Genomic DNA, 19,718 nt, shown 5'->3' with positions numbered 1-19,718 from the left:
TTTTAATGCTATCAAAGTGTTAAAAACGATATGAAAAAGCCCTGGCGCCGCAGATGTCTTCAAAATACCAGAGTCTCCTTGGCTGCCTGCTAAAATAACCTCCAGCATTGCAGGGCAGGGAACACGGGGAACAGGCTGTACTCTGTGCTCTTCAAACCCACAACAAAAGAGGCAGGAGAATGCTCTCTGCCACCACTGCATCCTTCCCAGCAGACACCAACCTTGCCTCCCGCTGGGGCTGGGAGAGCCTGGGCTGTTAATGCACTTCAGGCTCTTGGTTATCACTCTGTGCTCCTCTTGCATGATTCCTGCACTGAACACACTCTGCTTGTTGGCTTGGGAGTGCTCAGGGAGAATTTAAGGCTTTTTGTTTGCCCAAAAAGGATGAGGGAGGCTTGGGAGAGCTTGGGGTTCTTCCCCGTGGCTCCTTTGTGAGGTTTTAGGGATGGAGAAAGAGGAGTTGGGGCTGTGCCTGGCAGAGCTGCACCCTCCCACTTAAAGATCCCTTCTGAAGCCTGGAGGTCACATCCATCACTCTGGTGCAGGACTGACCCTGCCTCTGCCCTGCTGGAGTGGGAAGGAGGGTCTGGAAAGAGCCAGATCCATGGAAAGGAAGAGCCAGATCCATGGAAAGGAAAAGCCAGATCCATGGAAGGGAAAAGCCAGATCCATGGAAGGGAAGAGCCAGATCCATGGAAGGGAAAAGCCAGATCCATGGAAGGGAAAAGCCAGATCCATGGAAGGGAAAAGCCAGATCCATGGAAGGGAAAAGCCAGATCCATGGAAAGGAAGAGCCAGATCCATGGAAAGGGAAAACCAGATCCATGGAAGGATCTCCAGGGCTCCAGGTGGACCTGGCTGCCCTGAATCCCTTCCCAGCCCGTTTTCCCCAGGAGGATGGATGAGCAGCCTCTCCCCACCTCCCAGCCCTTCCCAGCTGTGACCACACTTCTGGAAGAGACAAAACAATTCCAGGAGATTTGTTTAAAGCATTTTGGCATCCTCTGGGCTGAAATCCCTCTGTGGAAAGAGGACACTGTAATTGCATTATTAATGACAACTCAATCTAATCCCAGCTTTCAAAGAACCACCCCAGGCTACGGGAAAATCTCCTAAATCACTGAATTGGCTCGGGGCTGGCACAGCTGGGACTGAGATTTGGGCCTTTCTTCTCCTAAAAAGGACCCCAGCAGCAAGCACGAGGATCCAAAACCTCTGACTTCAACAGCTCCCCTCCTCCTCCCTTCTTTCCCAGCTCCAGACTTCTGCAGAGCCGGGCTTTTCATCTCAAGGTAAAAAACACATTCTCCTCAAAACCTTCATTAATTTGCAGCGCTGAGGATGAGGCAGTGATTTATACAAAGTCCTTGTTGAACAACAGAGCTGTTGGCAGTAACCTTGCCCCCCGTGCCGAGCTCCCGAGCGTTCGGAAGCCTCTGCCCAAGGCAGTTTCTATAAACAATCCACTTTTACCCTTTTGTGTAGGCCTCAAAAACAACAAAATTAACAAAGACAAGCCACCCAACCTCTCCGTCAAGAACCCTTTGCTGTGACCTCCCCCAAGCCAGGCTTGGTTATTTTTTTCATCCTACATCACCAGGGTAAATGTTTGTGTCCATGCACACGCAAATAAACAGTTTTGGAAAACACAGGCATTGAAAAAAACCACCGAGCGACGAGTTTGGCTTAAAGAGATTAAAAAATAGAAGCTGGATCCTTTTGTCTTTTCACTGTTTGGAGGGTTTAAGAGTATTTTGCAGCTTTTAGCTTCAGCTGTGAGGCCTGGAAAAGCGTTTTATAAAATGGAAATCCAAGCGTTGCGTGTAATCGCTGCTCCAGTGGGTGATTTATCTGTGAGGGGAGATAAAACCTGTCTAGCGCTGGGGTGGCTGCACCTGTACAGGAGGATGGGACAGAGAGTTCCCCAAAATGCTCCTCAGATGGAATGGAGCCCCAGATGTGCAGGAAAGCTCAGCCCCACATTCCTCCTGCACGTGGGAAAGCCTGAGGTGTGCAGCTCTGCTCCTGCCCTGCTCTCCGTGTGTCCTCTGAGCACTGAGCCTCCTGCTCCTCCTTGCTAAAGAGGAATTCAGAGCCTCCAGGGCCCATCAGAGCAGAGCTGGAAGGGTCTGGTTGAGTTCTTTCAGTGCCTGCCTGTTTTAAACTTCTCAGTTTCCTCTGTCTTATGCTTCTCCAGCAGTTTGCACCTTCTCACTCAGTCCCTGCTGGAGCTGGCAGCTCCATCATTCACTGGAGATGTCACTCCAGGGGCTGCATGGATCTGTTCTGGGTGGGAAGAGAGGGAAAACCTCCGAGACATCACCAAGGACATGAGAGGAGCTCAAAATCCACATTTTGCAGCCACAGGAAAGAGGCCTCCAGCCTGGAATATCCATGACTGTAAATACAGGGATGGAGGGATCAGAGCTCCCAGTGTTCACCTGGCCCCCCTCTGACTCCAGTGATGATTTTTGCCTTTTCTTTTTATGTACCCTTTCATATCTTTTCTATACCCTTTTATATATTTTCTGTACCCTTTATGTATTCTCTGTACCCTTAGCCTACATGTTTGTAATTTTTGTAGCCTAATATTCTAGCTTTGTTTTGAAGTTCTGCTAAGCAAAAAACCCAAACAACCTCAGTAAAAGGCTAGTGAGCCCTATGGGTTGAAACCTTCTCTCTGAAACATATTTTGTAAACTGAACTCCAAACTCGTTTTGGGTTTAGAATAGGGAGATATTACTTCATTTATTAAGTTTCTTATTGGGAGATTCTAAACAGATTTGCTAATTTGCAAAGTCTATAAAAATCGTATCTGCATTGTACAGGGTGTGCATCTCGGCGCGTTCCACCTTAAAAAACCGTGCACCTAAAATCCTATTAAAACACCGAGGTAAAACCCTTTTATCCCTTTAACCATGTCTGCCTCTTAATTCTAAAACCAGCCAAGAGCCAACAAGCGCGCTCACAGCAATCCCAACCCCGCGGGGCTCATTAACGCCTCACCCCATTTTCCTAAATCAAAACCCAGCTTGGTCGCCCTTACCATGCTCTCCCACCAGCTGCTGCAGCTTCCCGTAAGAATCCAGACCCACATTCCCAGGGCTGTTCACCACGGCCACCGGAGAATTCCCGTTCTTCCCTTTGGGAAGGGGCGCCGAGCCGCCTTTGCCGGTGGGGGAAGGCAGGATGGTTGGGTAGTTCATGCTGCCGTGGTTGGCCAGTTTGCTGCTGGCTGGGGCACTGGGCGCCCTGCAGCCCCCGGGTGGTCCCTCCACGTGGCAATCGGCGTGGTACACGCTGTGCACGGCCGCGGAGTCGGCGCGGGGCGCGGAGCCCTGCGGCTGGGGCGACGGAGGAGCAGGTAACATCAGCTGGCGGCCGGGCTTCATCAGCTGCAGCTCCAGCTCGCAGATCTCGGGGTTGGCGCGAGGCCCCCGCGGGCTGCCGTTGCTGATGTGGTAGTGGTGGTGGTGGTGGTGGTGATGGTGGTGGATCAGGTGGTGGATGGAGGTGATCCTCCTCCTGCTCCGCTGGCTCTGCCCGCCGCCGCCGCTGTTGGGATTCACTTTTTTCCGGCGCTTGCTCTGCCAGTTGTTGTAGAGGCGAATCGTCCTGCGCTTGACCTTCCTGAAGATGTGGCAGATGTACTTGAGGAGCTCCTCGTAGCAGCTGCCCGGCTCCGAGAAGCTGGCGATGGTGCTGTCGTTGGACAGGTAGCGAGCGCGCTGCTCCTGCATCAGCTGGTTCTCCCGCTGCTTGGTCTCCGAAAACTGCGTGGCGATCACCACCAGGCACAGGTTGATCATGAAGAAGGAGCCGACCTGGGGAGGACGTGGAGAAAGGAGTCAGCAGGGATTGTGTGGAGCGAGGGAAGCTCCTCACCGCCACACACGGTGCTGGGAGCACAGCTCTGGGCAAAAAAGAGAAATCTCAGCCTGGGATTCCCAAACGTGCCAGATCCCAGGGTCTGCTCGCCAAATGTTCTGTCACCGTGTGCTTGAGCTGCCAAATTTGATCTAAACCACGATCAATTGTTGTAGCAGCAGCCCCCTCCACTTCCCTCCCCACAGAGAGATCCCGTTTGCCACTAATGCAGAATGTGCAGAACACAAGCAGGCAGCACCATAACGCTGCTTTGGACATTTGGCCAATGCAGGGAAAGACGGTTTCAAGTCCAATTTGTATGGTTTGAAACATCCTCTTCTCCTCTTTGATCACTTCACACCCCAAAAGGCTGTGCCCTCATTTTGGGGGTGCAGTCAGGGCCCATGGATCTGTGACCCTGTGGGACTCCCTGGCACAGAAATGCATCTGTGGGGCTGATTTAGTGTCTCCTGAGGGGCTGATTTAGTGTCTCCTGAGGGGCTGATTTCATGTCTGGTTAAATTCATGTGCTCCTGGGTGACACTGAGTTTTCCAAATGAAGTCCCAGGGACAAGAATGTGACCTAAGGCTGCATTCTCCCCCCAGCTGTGGAGCCCACAAAGTGGTTTTTCACCACTTGGGTTCCTAAATCAGCCAAAGGGAAATGTCAGACATTCCCAGCAGGGAATCAGTGTCCTTAGGGGTGAGAAGGGAGTGACATCAGGGCAGTGCCACTGCCTGCAGGGCTAACGCTTGATCTGGATGGATTGAATTTGGAATTGCCTGGTCAGTCCTCGGTGGGGCTGTTGGGAGATGGTTTGTGGTGCTGCTCAGTGTGGACACTGCTGGAGGAGCAGCAAAGGTGCCTTTCCCAGCTCCAAGTGACTCGGGAATGAATCAACTGCTGGCTTTTCCACATTGGATCCACCCGTGGAGAACAGCTCAACAAAGTGGACAGGAAATCTCTGTCCATGGATCATTGCTCCAGCTCAGAAATCCCTGCCTTCTCCAGGGCACTGCTCTGATCCAGGCCTTTCCCAGGGCTGCTGGGAACTGGTCTGACTGCCCAAGGCCACCCTGATGAGGACAGGGTTACCTGTAAGGACTGTCCAGTCACAAAAGCACTTTTAAACACCTCCAGCTCACGTCCTTCCTGACATCCCTGTGGTACCTTTCCCTTTGCTCCCCTCCTGCCTTCAGTGGTTCACTTTTCCACTGCCTGGAGGAGGTTGTGCCCTTTGGAAAACCAGAACCTTATGGATATGGAGTGGCAGCTTCTGGAGACAACCTCCAGCACCTCCAGTGGGTAATATTTTGTTTTTGGGAAAGTGAGACCTCAAAGGGCTGCACTGCTATTGTGAGAATTATCATGATTTTAAAGGGTTTGGGTGAAATCCAAAGGTTTGGGGGCTCTCCAAAGAAATGAGGCTCCCTCTGGCACACTGAGGAGGCCAAAGGAAGAAAAGCCTGAATTTTTGTCCTGGTAGCTGCTGCTTGGCCAAAGCACAGACACGTCCAGGGGACAAAACTAAGACTGGGATGGAAGAGGGAGGGAAAGCCCTGAATCCTGAATCCTACCTGGGAAAACCCAGGGAAGAACTTAACCCCCCAAGGACAAGGAACAGGAGCATCTGCCAGCTCATACTTACTATGATAAGCAGTATAAAATATATAAAATTGTAAAAAGAATGTGCATCCATCACATAGTACATGATGTCCACCCATCCTTCCAGGGTTATCACCTACGGGGAGACAGAGAAACAGAGTGTGAGGACAAAAGTCACCCAAAAAGCTGTTAAATATCCATTTTCTGGCAGTGCCTGGGTTTTCCACAGAATCCCTTGGGATCCATGCAGACCTGCTGCATCTGGAGGGCAGGAATGTGTGACCAAAGGACTGGCTGAGGTTCCTGCAGGAATCTGGTGAAACATTAAAATAAACCACGAAACGTTAAAATAAACCCCCTGAAACACTAGTTCTGAGGCAAAGAAATTACAAGGAGGGATTTAAAAAAAAAAAAAAAAAAGAAAAAAAACCTCTTCCTGCAGAGATCTGGAGTTTTACCTAAAGCTAATGTAACCCAGAAAATTCCCACATTTTTAACTTCGTTTTGTTTCTGCTAAACCCAATTTCTTTTCTGATTCCTAGCGGCTCAGCATTACAACTGCAGCGCCACTATCATAGTGGGAGAGCATCTGAATGGAAGAGAGACTTTAATTAAACGTAGGCTTGATTTAAGCCTCGATTTCTCAGCCTTCCTTCCCCTAAAAAAAGCAGCTGAGGATTTAATTAACACCACCCAGGCTGTGTGCAGAGCAAAGCGAGCTCTGCCACGTAATTTACACTTTTTATTCAGATAAAACACACCAAACTTCCACTGCTAGCTTGTTACTAGAGATGAAATTCTGTTCTGGAATTCCAGTTTCCATCTGAAGCCAAGCTGCTGTGGGAATTCACTCCCAGTGACATCCCCTGCTCACCACACCTCGGTGAGCCTTGGAGGTCTTGGCAAAACCCACAGCTGCTCCTGTCCCAAATTCCAGTGGCATCATTACTGATTTAAATCACGTTGGCAGGGAAGGGATTTGCTGTGGGAAGAGAAAGCTCAGATCTCATGGATGGAGGGGATTTTCTGTGCTTGGTGTCCCCAAAATTGATCCATAAAACCCTTGCTCCTGAGGCAGTGAAGAAAACCCCTGCAGGGAAGTCAGATGTGAATCCCTGCCTCTTTTCCCTGGTTTTTCACTCAAGGATCAGATAGAAACTGCTGGATATGGATCTTGAGGACAGGAGCACACATTCCCACATTCAGCACCCACAGTTCCCCTGAGAGCAGCTCAGGGCTGCTGGGAGGGAAACGCTGCCTGGTGGGGATTTCTCACCCTAAATTCCACATGCTGCTGTTTTCCCAGGAAGCTCTTTCCCTGTGGAAGTTCTGTGGGTTCACTCCCACCGTGCAGCTGGGTGAGAAGGCAGCACAGCTCAAACCAGCCACCCCCATCTGCCAAGGGAGAGATGACTTGTGAGTTTGTCTCTGCAGCTGGTTCCCAGTGTCAGGGCTGTTGAAAGCTCCCCGGGATCAGGTCTGACACCTTGGCTGCTTTTCCCAAACTGCTCCACCTCTCCTGCTCCTCCTCACATCCATCGGCTGCTCCTCCCTATCCCACCCTGGCTGCTGGGCAGTGCTGAGCAGAAATCCCACAGCAAACTTTGGCTTCATGGAATTCCCAGAGTGGTTTGGGTTGGAAGGACCTTAAATCCCATCCAGTGCCACCCCTGTCATGGCAGGGACACTTTCTGCCATCCCAGGCTGCTCCAAGCCCTGTCCAGCCTGGCCTTGGACACTGCCAGGGATCCAGGATTCCCACAGCTTCTCTGGGAATTCCATTCCAGCCCCTCCCCACCCTCACAGGGAGGAATTCTTTCCCAAAATCCCATCTGACCCTGCCCTCTGTCAGCTTAACACCACTGCCCCTCGTTCTGTCCCAAACTGTCCCCAGGTGGGTTTAACAAAACCACAGTGAATCCTTTCAGCCATCACTAACCCCAGAGAGCAATCCACAGCAGAAGGCTCTTTATCCCCATTTTTCCCATGCTGCTGTTATTCCCTGGGGCTGGGAAGGGGTTAATCTGCCTGGGTGTTCATCCCTGTGGAACAGCCGAGCAATCCAACCCCTCCTGCCCTTCCCTGCCTCTCCCTTCCCGCAGTTGGAACATTTATGGGGACCAAAGTCCTTTTGGTGCAGATCCCTTGTCCCTGAGGGCTCTGGGGTGGGACTCACCGGCTTTAAGGTCTCTCCCAACCCAAACCACTCTGGGATTCCATGGACTCCGAGGGAAAAGCCAGCAGCTCTCCCTGTTCTCCCAAGAACACCAGGATGTTTCCTCAGCACTGCTTTCCCAGTTCCACTAAGGATAAACGACTTTCTCCATTCCCACCCTGATTCACCCACTTCACTTCATTCCCAAAGCCCTGGAGCACCTTCCTCGTGCTTCCCAATCCCAGCAATCCATCCTCAGCAATTAAATCCCGAATCCACCCTCGGCAGTTAAATCCTGCTCAAGCCCTGGCTGTTCACACAGAGCCTCTCCAAAAGCTCCAGCTCAGAGCCTCCCACAAACACAACCCCCAATTATTTATCAGTGAGATGAGAGGGTGAGAACACTCTCCTGATCCTGCTGTGATGGGGAAGATGTGCAAGGCACAGGAAATCAGGGGCAGAGCTGGCAGATTCAATTCAGATGATTGGCAGCAGTGCTGGAGGTGCTGCTGGCCCTGATGCTGCTCCACGCCCAGGGGCAGAGGAGGATCACAGAAATCCTGAAAATCTTTCCCTGGGGAAAAGATTTCTGCCTTCCAAGGAGAGCAGAGATGTCCTCTAACCCCACCCAGGTCCTTCCCTGCTCCTTCAGTTCTTGGCCTCTTCCCCAGGGCTGGGAGAAATCATTTCTCTCCCATCAATACCTGGGAGGTTGAGCACTGAAATCTCCAGTCTTGTGTCAAATCCTCTCCCAACACTGCAAGAATTTAGCAGGAATTTCACCCAGGTGAACACAGAGACAGATTTGGACTTCATGATCCTTGGCTTGAAAGCTCCCAGGATGAGAGTGCACAAAACCCAATCAGATTTAATTTTTTGGGGTCTTCGCTGATTCTGCTCCTCCTGCTTTAGCTCATGCCACAGTAATTTCATCAGCCGCAATAAAGATGCTCGTCTGATTTATAGGAGAGTAACTGGGGACAGAATCACATCTTCTAGGCAAGCTAATCAGAGTCAATCTAAAACTCCAGAGTGAAAATCACGAGGGAAATGGAGATTAAAGAGGCTGGCAATTAACTCAGACCTCCTCAGCGCTCCCAGGGAGGCAGAGTTTACATTGGTTTTTCTGGGGTCACTTCAGAGGTCGCACAGAACAATTCCTTTTATTATGTCAAGAAGTTCTCATCACAAACCCTCCCCTGCCTTCGAGCTCTGCCAAAATCTTTGCAAGTTCTTGGCTGCAGCCAGCTCCAGAGCAGGATATTTTTTGCTTCAGCGTCAGATAACAAAGAGAAAAAAGAATCATCCAGGGGAAAAAAAAAAAAAAAACCTCATTGGAACTCCAGCTGAAATGAGTCAAGGGCTGAATTCCTGGCTGTTAGAAAAGCACCAAGGGCTGGTGCCAGAGCTGCAGCTCCAAACCAACCTCGAGGTGCCACCAATCAATCGAGGAAAGTTTGGAGAATCACTGCGTGGAGGGAGGCTGAGGAGAGCAGAACTGAATGCAGAGCACACCAAACTGCAGCCCAGAGCTGTCTCATGGCAAGATTTCACTCCTCTGATGACTTGAACAAACTTCATTTGGAGTGACAGCCTCCCTGAGCGTGGAACCAAAACCAGCATCTCCCCCTTATTAAAAATCCTGATAAAATGCAGCTCTGGCAAGGAGAAATTCCTTCTGATTCCAGCCCTGCAGGTGCCTGGCTGAGGCAGGAGATGCTCTGGAAATCCAGGGAAACCCACATTTGAAGTCTTCATCTTGACTGGCATCCGTAATTTGCACTCAGCCACTTTTTCTCTGGTCTAAATTGAGTCCTTTGGGGGGTGGAAAAAACTGGGAATTATCTGCATCCAAATCAATTATCCTGAACCCAACAGCAACTCCGTGAGCATTTGGGGTCATTTACTTTTTATCTCCTCCTTCCCCTGGCCCTGCTGCAGGGCTCTTGGAGATTTTATTTTCATCAAACTTATCAAGATGAGATCCAGTGCTATAAATTGTGAGGGCTATTAATTACTCTGATGGTCTCAGGAAGTTTCAGAAAAGCCTTTAGCCTCCATTCCTGAAAGCCTCTTATCTCCCCATTCCCTCCTCTCAGGCACTGCCCAGCAAATATTCCAGGGAGTATTCCACAGGCAGAGCCAGCTTGGCACATCATCAAATCCCTATTTCTGAAGCCCGACGTCACAGTTTTAATTATTTCCTCCTGAACCATCTCGTTAAGGAACCTCTGCGGCCAGAAAAACAGGTTTATTCCATTGAGTAACATCCTTTGAACAGATGCTCTTCCCTTCACTTCGATGCCTTGCTCAGCTTGTAATTCCTTTATCAACTGGGGTTTTGCAAAGCAGGGCTCTGCTCTGAAAAGTGGTGGAAAAAAGGAAATTTTGCATCTTTCCGTGTCTTGGACTCCTGACCTGGCAGATTTGTTCCCATAAATGCAATCCCTGGGCAGTGCTGGCAGTTCCTGGTGGATTTTGGGGAGCAAAGTGGGTGATAAAGTGTGGGATAAAGTCAGGCAGGTCACTGATTCTGATGTTGGTTGCTCCAAACCTCATGGAGTTGTAGCTCTGGGATCAAAAGCAGCACAAATCCCAGCTTTGCTCCAAAAGGAAGGTGAGTTGTTGTTGTTTCACACTAAACAATGCAAGGCTCTCATGTGACAGCAGAATCCTCCCTGATTTCAGGCAACAAATCCCATCCCAGTCTGTATTCCTGAGGTTTGATTCACTGGGATAATTCTCCAGTGTCTCCATGGTTTTTTTTTAAGGATCCTTGGCACAGGGAAGGGATTTAACTGTTTAGCTGCAGCACTAACGAGTCCATCAGCAAGGAGAGCCCCATAAATCCCAGATTTCTGGCAGAGCCAAGCTGGAAGAGGAAGAGTTTTCCGCGAGGGAAAGGGAAGCAAAGCCAGGCTGAGATCTTTGCTGAAAGGTGAGTGGATTTTACAACTGATTTCCAATCCTATTAGGGATTATCAGGATGCACAGGCTGGGAAATCAGGATGAAGGAGCTCAGGAGAAAACCTCCCCTAAGCACAGGGCAGGTTTGGGGTGATCAAACCAAAGGGAGATTTCCCTGTGGGAATTCCAGACTCATGGAATATCCTGAGCTGCAGGTCACCTCCAACCACAGGAATCCACAATTGATGAAACTCCTCCAAACCTCCAGAGCTCTGGAAGTCCAAACTCCAGCTGCAGGGGGTTTCTAAATCCATCCAGCACCACCCACAAGTCACGGCACAACTCTGAGGATTGTGACCCCTCTGTCCTCCACGAGACAATTCCTCCTAACCTTCCAAATGCAGATTTTTCCCAAAAGCAGCTCATCCCTCTTGGAATCACGCTCCGAGCTGCTTTGAAAAGGCTGGGTATTTTTAGATGGGCTATTCAAGCCTGAGAGCTCTTCAAACGCAGCAAGTGCTGTTTGTTTGGCTGACCAAATTAAAAAAAGCAACACCAACAGAGCTCCAACCCCATCATTTTGAGGGAAATATTTTCGGTGATCCAAAACAGACGCGAGTTGAGTGACAAAGCATCAGCTCCAAGCAGTGGGAATGAAAAGCTCCCAACTCGCCTCTTGCCAAATTCAGCCCTGAGAAGTGTTGTTGACACAGATCTACGATTTAAAGGACGAGCTATTGGAGGAAAAAAAGTCTGTTTGGCCCCAAATCCCAAATTTCTCCGCTCAATAAACACTGCAAACACGGGCACCGGGGGTGACAGCTCCTGAAAATGGCCCTGAAGTGACTTTGGGCACAAACAACTGCAGCTGGAAAGCTCAGACCTTCTCCTTCTGTTCCAGCTTTTTGGCTTTTCCCCAAAATCTGCAGGACTGCTGGGAGCAGGAGAGCAGAGGGTGCAGCAGAAAGCAAGAGGGAGGATCAACAGCACCTTTGAATGGTGCTTGAGCCAAGGGAAAACCATTCCAGAGCTGGAATTCTGTAAGGAGCTTGAGCTTCAGGAAACACAGTGAGGAAAACAGGTCCCTGAAGGTCCCCATTGATGTCACCTGAGTGCCAGCCCAGCCAGGAGGGAGCAGCCTGAGTGGGATCCAAGAGGGATTGGACAAGGGGGAATGGACTCACATGGAGAAACTGTGGCTGGAAGTGTCCAAGGCCAGGCTGGATGGGGTTTGGAGCAGCCTGGGATAGTGGAAGATGTCCCTGTCATGGCAGGGCTGGAATGGGATGAGTCTGAAGGTCTCTTCCTACCCAAACCATCCCATGGTTCCCAGAATGACTCTGCCCATTCTGTCCTGCCAGAAGGATCAGAGCTTTGGGATTTTTGCCTCCTCAAATGAGGTATTTTCCTGCCTGAGCCCCAGCTCATGGCTGTGTTTGGCTGAGCAGAAATGCCCTGGAGCCACACCGTTTTTCCTCTAACTCCAACAGAGTTAACTCCATCTCCAGGTCATTTTTCCTGACAGATTTGCTCTCAAAGTTCAGCCCTACAAACCATGTCCCCAAAGAAGGCAGGGAGGAACACTGTGCTCCCTTCACTTCCTCCTGGATCTGGCTAGGATGGTTTTATCCTTCAGCTTTTGCTCAAAGCACCACCCCTGGAGTAAAGTGTGAGTAGAAGTCTCACTTTCCTACAAATCCCAGGTGACATTCTCCAACTGACAGCTCTGGGCTTTGCAAACCAACCCCAACATCTCTTCTTCCCAAATTTCCTCCCAGCTTGCCAATCCCTTTTATTTTATCAGGATTTCTGCACTCAGGCCTGGCCACCCCGAGGCTGCAGGGCAGGGAGGTGGAAAGATTTTGGTTGCTCCGCCGGGCCTGTCAGTAATTCCAATTAAATTGGACTTTGCCGAGGTGGGTAATTCATCATCTGCCGCGTGACAACAATACCTGTAATTACTGCTCGGGTGGTTGGGGCTGGAATTCGTGTGCAATAAAGGGATCTTCATCTCATGCCAAACCTCACAGTTCATTTCGGCTCCATCTCCTTTCATTTAGTCTGTAATAAGCGAATTAGTTCACCTAATTTGCCACCGAACGTGCCTTTGTAACGAATACAGACACGAATTAGCCTCTTGCACAACAAATGAGGGGAGGAATAACATGAATCATTGGCGGGATTACATCAGGAATTATCGTCCTTCCCAATGCCCAGGGATGCAGCCATTCCCTTCATTGCTTGGGGATTTTTGTATTTCCAGGTTTTCCTGTCTCTGATTTCTCCTCGGAAGGGCAACAACACGTTTCCCTGTTTTCCTGCTGTCACCTGTCCCGGCTCTTGGCAGTTTGGGATCACTGCCACGGAGTGAAAGGTCTTTAATAAATCCCAATTTTGGCAGCTGGAAGAGCTCACCCGTCCTGCAGGATGTGCTGGAGCAGAGATCCTCTGACTTTTCTGCAAACTCTGGTTTTGGTTTGGTTTCTTTGTGGTCTGAGTAGAATCCAGCCTTGCCCTTGGGAACTTCCTCCTGGATCTTCCCTGTGGGGCTCAGTTCATCCCCCTCCCTTCTGACAGCTCCTAAACCACTCTGGATCATGGAATCATGGAATGGTTTGGGGTGGAAAGGACATTCAAGCCCATCCAGTTCCAATCCCAACACCTTCCACCATCCCAGGCTGCTCCAAGCCCTGTCCAACCTGGCCTTGGACACTTCCAGGGATCCAGGGGAAACCTCTGCCACCCTCACATTCCTTCCCATTATCCCATCTATCCCTGCCTCCATCAGCTGGAAGCTGTTCCCTCTCTCCTGCACTCCAGACCCTTTTCACAATCTCTCCAATCGCTCCTGTCAGCTCCTTCAGGTGCTGCAAGGTCACCCCGGAGCCACCTCCTTCCCTAGGCAGAACAAACCAAGATCCCCAGCTCATCTGGGATAAATCCTGAGGGAAGCTCCATCCAGCAGAGCCCTGAGCCTGCCACGATGTCCCCTGGGGACCTGCCAGCCCTCCAGGCTCCCTCCTCACCCCAACTCCTGCAAACTGCCGCGGATTCATCATCCTGCAGAACAACGGCTCCGGACAATTGGCTCTGCCTCATCCCAGGAATTCAACACCAATCCCCAGGGAAGCTCCCGAGTTCCTAAATCCATCAGCTGTACTTTCTGCACTACTTACTTTCAGCCCTCGTCCAACTGCTGACCTGGTGCTATCCGGCTATTAAATGGGATGAGAGCGCAATTCGGTGGATTTATTTGCTGAATGTTCTCCGCTCCCAGCCGTTGTTTGGATTTAGCACCTCACCTCCTGCACTGATGATTTCCCCTCCCCACATCCAGGTTAAGCCAGCACCTTGCTCCCAACAGCTTCCTCTTTACCTGGAGTTGAGTCATTTTAAAAATGAGCTCTTGCTTCCCCAAAAGGAAGAAAGACGTGGGAAGAGGGTTTTGGCTGGAAATCCTCTGGAGCGTTTGGATGGCCTGAGCAGCACTAAAAGCAGTCATCAACCTCCTGGCAGCTGCCAGAATGATCCAAGGACATGAGATCCCGATTTGCCAGACACTGAAGCCTCTCCTGGGGCTGGGGGGTCCTTTCTGGGATAAAATGGAACCTTTTAAGGATGAGGAAATCAAAGGCCAGGATGGAATGAAAATTTGCAGCCTGGAGAAAGGCTCTGGGAGGGAAAGGAAGGAGGACACCCCTGGAAAAGCTCCTGCTCCTCCTCAATGCCCTTTCCCTGCCCTGTGGTGGGAGCCAGATGGGATCTCCTGGGAATATCCCTCAGCTCTGTCAGGGAGCTGTGCAAGAGCAGGAAAAGGAGAATTCCCTCTTCCCTTCATCCAGCGCTCACTGCCAGCCAGCAGCTCTTCTCTCCCTCACTAATTCCAAAGCATTTTCCCCACCAGCCCAGTGGGCTCTGCCTGAACCCCTCTGGGTTTGGTTCTGATCCAAGGGCAGCTCCTGTGGAGCAGCAGAGCAGGGAAGATCCTCAGAACAAACCTTCACCACTTCCCAACTCCCAGGTGAAAACTGGGAGTTCTGGAGTTCACGGGATAACATGGAACTGGAAGGAAACCCATCAATTAAACGCAGGGCTCTGGATGAGTAATTATTCCTCATTAGCAAGGCTGAAAGGAGAATTCTCTTCTCCTCAGGAGCAGATGTCACCTACACTTCAGGAGGACAGAATCAAGCAGGGCATCCAGCCAAAGCCAAGGAAATGCTTTAAAACCGGGAAGTGCCTATTAAAAATGGGAAAGAACACAGGGATCATTCCAGATGAATCACTCCCTGCAAAACCACAGCCTCTGGACTGTGTGGATGAGCTCTCCAACATTCCAGACCTAAAAATGCTTGGAAAATCCTTCAGTTGCTGTGTTTGTCACCAGGCTGAGCGAGGAGCACTTTGGTCTTTGCCGAAGAGCTGTGGCTCGAGAGAGATTCAAATTCCTCCCAGGAATTCTGGCCAGAATGGATTTTTCCCCCTTCCAGCATTCCATGCTCACCAGGATCACCCTGGGATTTTAAAACCAAGCCTAACCCATGCCAGGTTCCTCCATTTCTGAATGAAATTAAGTCTTGTTTTAAAAACCTCAACACCAATTTCAGTTTCCTGATTTTACAACAACAAAGCCCCCGCTCTCAGAAATCCCTGGGATTGATCTGACTTGCAGAGGTGGAACTTGCCATGAGTTTTTCTGCCTCAGGAATTACTTTCCCCCTTTTCTAAACTGCACTCAAAAAACCCAGTTCCTTCTCTCCAAACGCTCTCTCACACCATTTATTGCCTGATTCATTTATTCCCCAAGTCCTTATTTGCAGGGTGAGCAAACCCCTTCCTCCTCTGACGCATTCACCAAAAACCTCCCCTGAGCAAAAAAAATGACAACAAAACCCAACAAAACCAGGAAAAAACAAAAACCAAAAAAAACAACCAAAAAACCCCCACCATATTTGGTGAACTTTGGGAGAATCCTACCTGAAAAATAGCAATCCAGGCATATCCAATGTTATCAAAATTGATAGCTCCGTTGTGAGGGTTCACATCCCCTGCCATGCACACGTTGTAGTACTGGTTCCAGTTGATGCAGGAGTTCCTGCTGGGCTCGGGGCTGGCCAGGCTGGGGCTGTAGGAATCCATGCTCAGGGTGCACTCCACCTTGAACTCCTTCCTGGTGGGGATGTTGGAGCATCTCTGCATGCCGTTCTCCCGGTGCGAGGAGCAGATGAAGGGATTCTCCTCCGCCTCGTCCGGCCGGTAGTAGGGGTGCAGGAAGGTCAGGTTGTACGTCCTGCAAGGGGGAAAGGAAGGAAAAGAGTGAGGGAAAAGTGGCTGATCCATTGTTTTGGCAGCAGGAGAAGGTGCTGTTTGCTGCCCCTTCAACGAGTTCCAGTCAAAATTGCAGCTCCTGAAATCACCTGTGAATCCTTTTACACCCTGTGAGACCCCAGTGATCTCCCAGGAAAGGTCAGCCTGAGTTTCCCTGAGCCAACAAAGCAGTTAAAAGCATGAAATAAAATTCCTTTCCCTCTAGAAAAATCTATCTATTCTCTAGAGAGAAAACCCAGCAGGCCAGGTTCTTCCCAAAAATCCAGGGAGATTTTTGGGTTCTCCGGAAGGATTTGAAGATAACTCTTCTGATGGCAGTGCAGCTTCCCAATAAATTCACCCCTCGGGACATCCCTGAGCTTTCAGAAGGAGAGACCCAGCCAGAGGCAATCTCCATAAAATAAAGGTAATTCCCTAAAAAAGGGAAGAGCCCACATTAATGGGAACCACGTGCTTCCTGCATGTCTGAGCAAACTGGCCTGGATAGAGCGGATGGCTCTGTCCCAGCCTGGACAGGGAAATGCTGGAATTGCAGCATGGCAGGAGCTGCCTTTTCCCTGAGCTGTGTCCCAGATCTGGCACTTTCTGGGCTCTGAGAGCCTGCAGCACTCAGGGCTCAAACCGAGAAGCTGCATTGCTCCAGAGCCAACTTTATCCACTGTTTTCTGAGCTCCAGGGATCTCAGGTCCTCTATAATCACCAGGAGATAAGGGAGAGGCAGCACACACATTAGAAGAGATATGGGCTGAAGATAAACAGGTAATTCTTCCAGCTGGGACAGCTCTATTTTTATCTTTCTGAATGTCCCTATCCAGTGAAGAGATTTGGCTTTAACGAGTGTTATTCCATACAATTGCTTGGAATCGCTCCCCAAAACCCTCGAGCCAAGCAGGAGTGGCTCAGCTGCTGCATTTTAAGGAGAGAACAGTTGCTGCAGAGCAGGGCTGAGGGGAAATCAGCCCTCACCAGCTTTCCTGGGAAATTCGGTTCTCTTCCACCATCCCATTACTCGAGATGGGTGTGGAAGGTTCATCAGCTTCAGGAACAGGATGGGGAAGAGGAGAACATCCCAGGAATTGGGAATTCTTTGTGTCCAACAGCTTGCACATCCCTCCCCTCCAGACAGAACTGCCACATCACCTGTGGCTAGCACAGGTCTTTTCCATGAGAATTTTCTCCTGTGTTTTATAAACAAAGATAAAGTTTGGATGTTATTAAAAACAGTGTCTCGAGATTTGGACAGTTCAGGCCTGGCCAATCAGGCCTAGGGGGAGGTTTCTGACTGACCAATCTGGGTGACCTCTGAAAAGTCTATATAGGTTGGATTCAAATAATAAAGCTCTCTTTTTTATGAGAATCCGGGATTTCTTCTCTGCTAGCGGCTCAACAGCGACAATCACCTGCCCTGTTCCTTGGATTCCAGAAAAACCTGGAAGGTATTTTTCCCCCCAGACTGCCTGCGAGCCTTTTCCTCACTGATAAAATCCAGGAGGAGCAGCTAAACACCCTTCAGACCAATTCCAAGCTGCCCTGGCCTCTCCCAAAGGCAGGATGACACCGAGCGACTCCCGAGTTAATTAAAACTGAAAACTCCCGTTAGGAATTTCCTGAGGCATCCGAAAACACAAAGCACTCTCAGCTCCCTGCCCTCCCCTGCTTCCCAGTCGCTGAGTTCCTTGAAAGGCTCTCGGAGTGGAAAATGCATCCCAGCACACAGACGGGCTGGGCTTGACCCAATTCCTTGGTTTTCTCCTGGAGCAGCTCGGGAGGGTGGGAAGGAGCCAGAGGAGCTCCCAGTTTCTCACAAGGATCCCGGAGATGACACCAAGGAACTGCACCAAGCCTTCCTCCTTCCCAAAAATCCTTGGGGAATTCTCCCTCCAGCTCCCACTGCCAGGATCTCCTGCCATCCTGCCTCTGCTATTCCATGAGGAGTTCTCCCAGGGAGCATCCCGGGGCTTGAAGGATCAGTTTGGGTGGGGAGGGAGAGATTCTCCAATGTCCCAAAGGGAATAGACACAGTTCCAACCCACTCCAGCAATTCCTTCAAAATCCCAACTAAAAATCCTTAAATAACCTCATTGCAGGAGATTCTCCCATGTCCCAAAGAGCAGAGACTCAGCTCTAACCCACTCCAGCAATTCCTTCAAAATCCCAACTCAAAATCCTTAAATAACTTCATTCCAGGTAATTCTCCCATGTCCCAAAGAGCAGAGACTCAGTTCCAACCCACAACTGCAACAACCCAGCAATTCCTTCAAAATCCCAACTAAAAATCCATAAATAACCTCATTCCAGGTAATTCTCCCATGCCCCAAAGAGCAGAGAACCAGTTCCAACCCACTCCAGCCATTCCTTCAAGATCCTGAATAAAAATCCTTAAATAACTTCATTCCAGGAGATTTGCCAACGTCCCAAAGAGCAGAGACCCCGTTCAAACCCACAACTGCAACAACCCAGCAATTCCTTCAAAATCCTGCCTAAAAATCCATAAATAACTTCATTCCAGGTAATTCTCCCATGTCCCAAAGAGCAGAGACCCAGTTCAAACCCACAACTGCAACAACCCAGCAATTCCTTCAAAATCCTGCCTAAAAATCCTTAAATAACCTCATTCCAGCGCTGTGACAGCGCAACTCTCAAAGAGAGAGGAAGAAAAAGCAGATATTCCCAATGCACCTCCCAAAAAGTCCCCAAATTCCTGTCACAACGTGCTCTACTTAAAAATAGTCGCTTTACTCGAAGCTGCCAACTTTTCAAGGGGGGATTGAAAAGAAAAGGTTTCCATGGGGGAAGAAGAATGATGGCAAAAATCAAAGTCAGCTCTTCCATCTGATGCCTCTGGGAAAGCAGAGCACAGCGGGGCAAAGCTGGATTTGAGGCACCTGTTTGTCAGCTCACTTACACCTCCTTTCATCCAGAAAATTTGGGGTTAGGACCCTGCCTTGCCTGGCCCCTGGGTTTTGTCCAGACGCTCTGTTTGAAGGAGTTTTGTGTTCAGCTGGGAGGGTTTGGCAGCAGCATCAAGGGGAGATCCTTCAGGAATTCAGGTTTTTCTCTCTAAGGGGCTGGAGAGGAAATCAGAGCCAGGACCTTGTGCTCAGCCCCAGCCTGGCTGTCCTCCTGAAGGGCTGGGAAACCTCAGAAATTGTGGATTTCCAATCCCTGGAAGCGTTCATGGCCAGGTTGGGATAGAGGGAGATGTCCCTGCCATGGGTGAGTTTTAAGGTCCTTTCCAACCCAACCCATCCCAGGATTCCATGAGCAGCAAGATGGAACCCTGAAGGGCTTTCCAGGCCATTCCATGCCTTTTTTTCCCTTTTCAACATCCTGCTGGGGTGTTAAAGCCCATGGCAATGGGGGAACCATGTCCTGATGCCTGGATTGAGAGAATGAGGCAGAAATGGTAAAAAAAAAAAAGGGAATGGCTCCATCTGGATCCCCAAAACTTCCACCCCGAGCTCCAATAAACCTGGGGTAGCTGGGAATGCAGGGATGGATCACTGCTGGATTCCTCAGGTCCAAAATGAATGCAAAGAGCCCAAACCAGCAGCACCAGGTTGGGTGAAGATACCACAACCCCACATTTCTCCCACTGACCCCCATTCCTGCCCCACTGGCACCCCAGCAGCCTCCTTGCCCCAAATTCCTCTGGAATGCTGCAACTTCCATCACAAAATCCCACAGGATTTGGGCAGAACCCCCCAAAATTCACCTCTCCCATCTGCTGGGAGGTTCAGGACCCATCCCAGTGGGAAGGAGAAGATTCCCAACAAACTGAGCTCCACAGGCTCACCCCAAAAGCTGCCCCTGCCTCCCCTGGAAAGGTCCAAGGCCCTGATCAGAAGATCCTGG

General features: G+C 50.1%; 1 protein-coding gene across 2 annotated transcripts in view; it reads right to left on the bottom strand.

The window, feature by feature from the left end:
• Positions 1–19,718, bottom strand: part of LOC146430600 (voltage-dependent T-type calcium channel subunit alpha-1H-like) — a 101,781-nt gene that overhangs the window by 71,941 nt on the left and 10,122 nt on the right. For both annotated transcript variants that reach the window (XM_085074383.1, XM_085074384.1), the window contains exons 5-7: positions 15,513–15,825; positions 5,517–5,609; positions 3,047–3,824 (exon numbers count right to left, since the gene is read on the bottom strand). In XM_085074383.1, the coding sequence (XP_084930509.1) occupies positions 3,047–3,824; positions 5,517–5,609; positions 15,513–15,825 (1,184 nt within the window). The remainder of the gene's footprint in view (positions 1–3,046; positions 3,825–5,516; positions 5,610–15,512; positions 15,826–19,718) is intronic.

This window comes from Lichenostomus cassidix, chromosome 14, assembly GCF_008360975.1.
Source record: "Lichenostomus cassidix isolate B80296 chromosome 14, HeHo_3.0, whole genome shotgun sequence".
NCBI lineage: Eukaryota > Metazoa > Chordata > Aves > Passeriformes > Meliphagidae > Lichenostomus > Lichenostomus cassidix.
The sequence above is the reverse complement of the archived record's forward strand: the minus strand, read 5'-3'. Positions and strand labels throughout refer to the sequence as shown.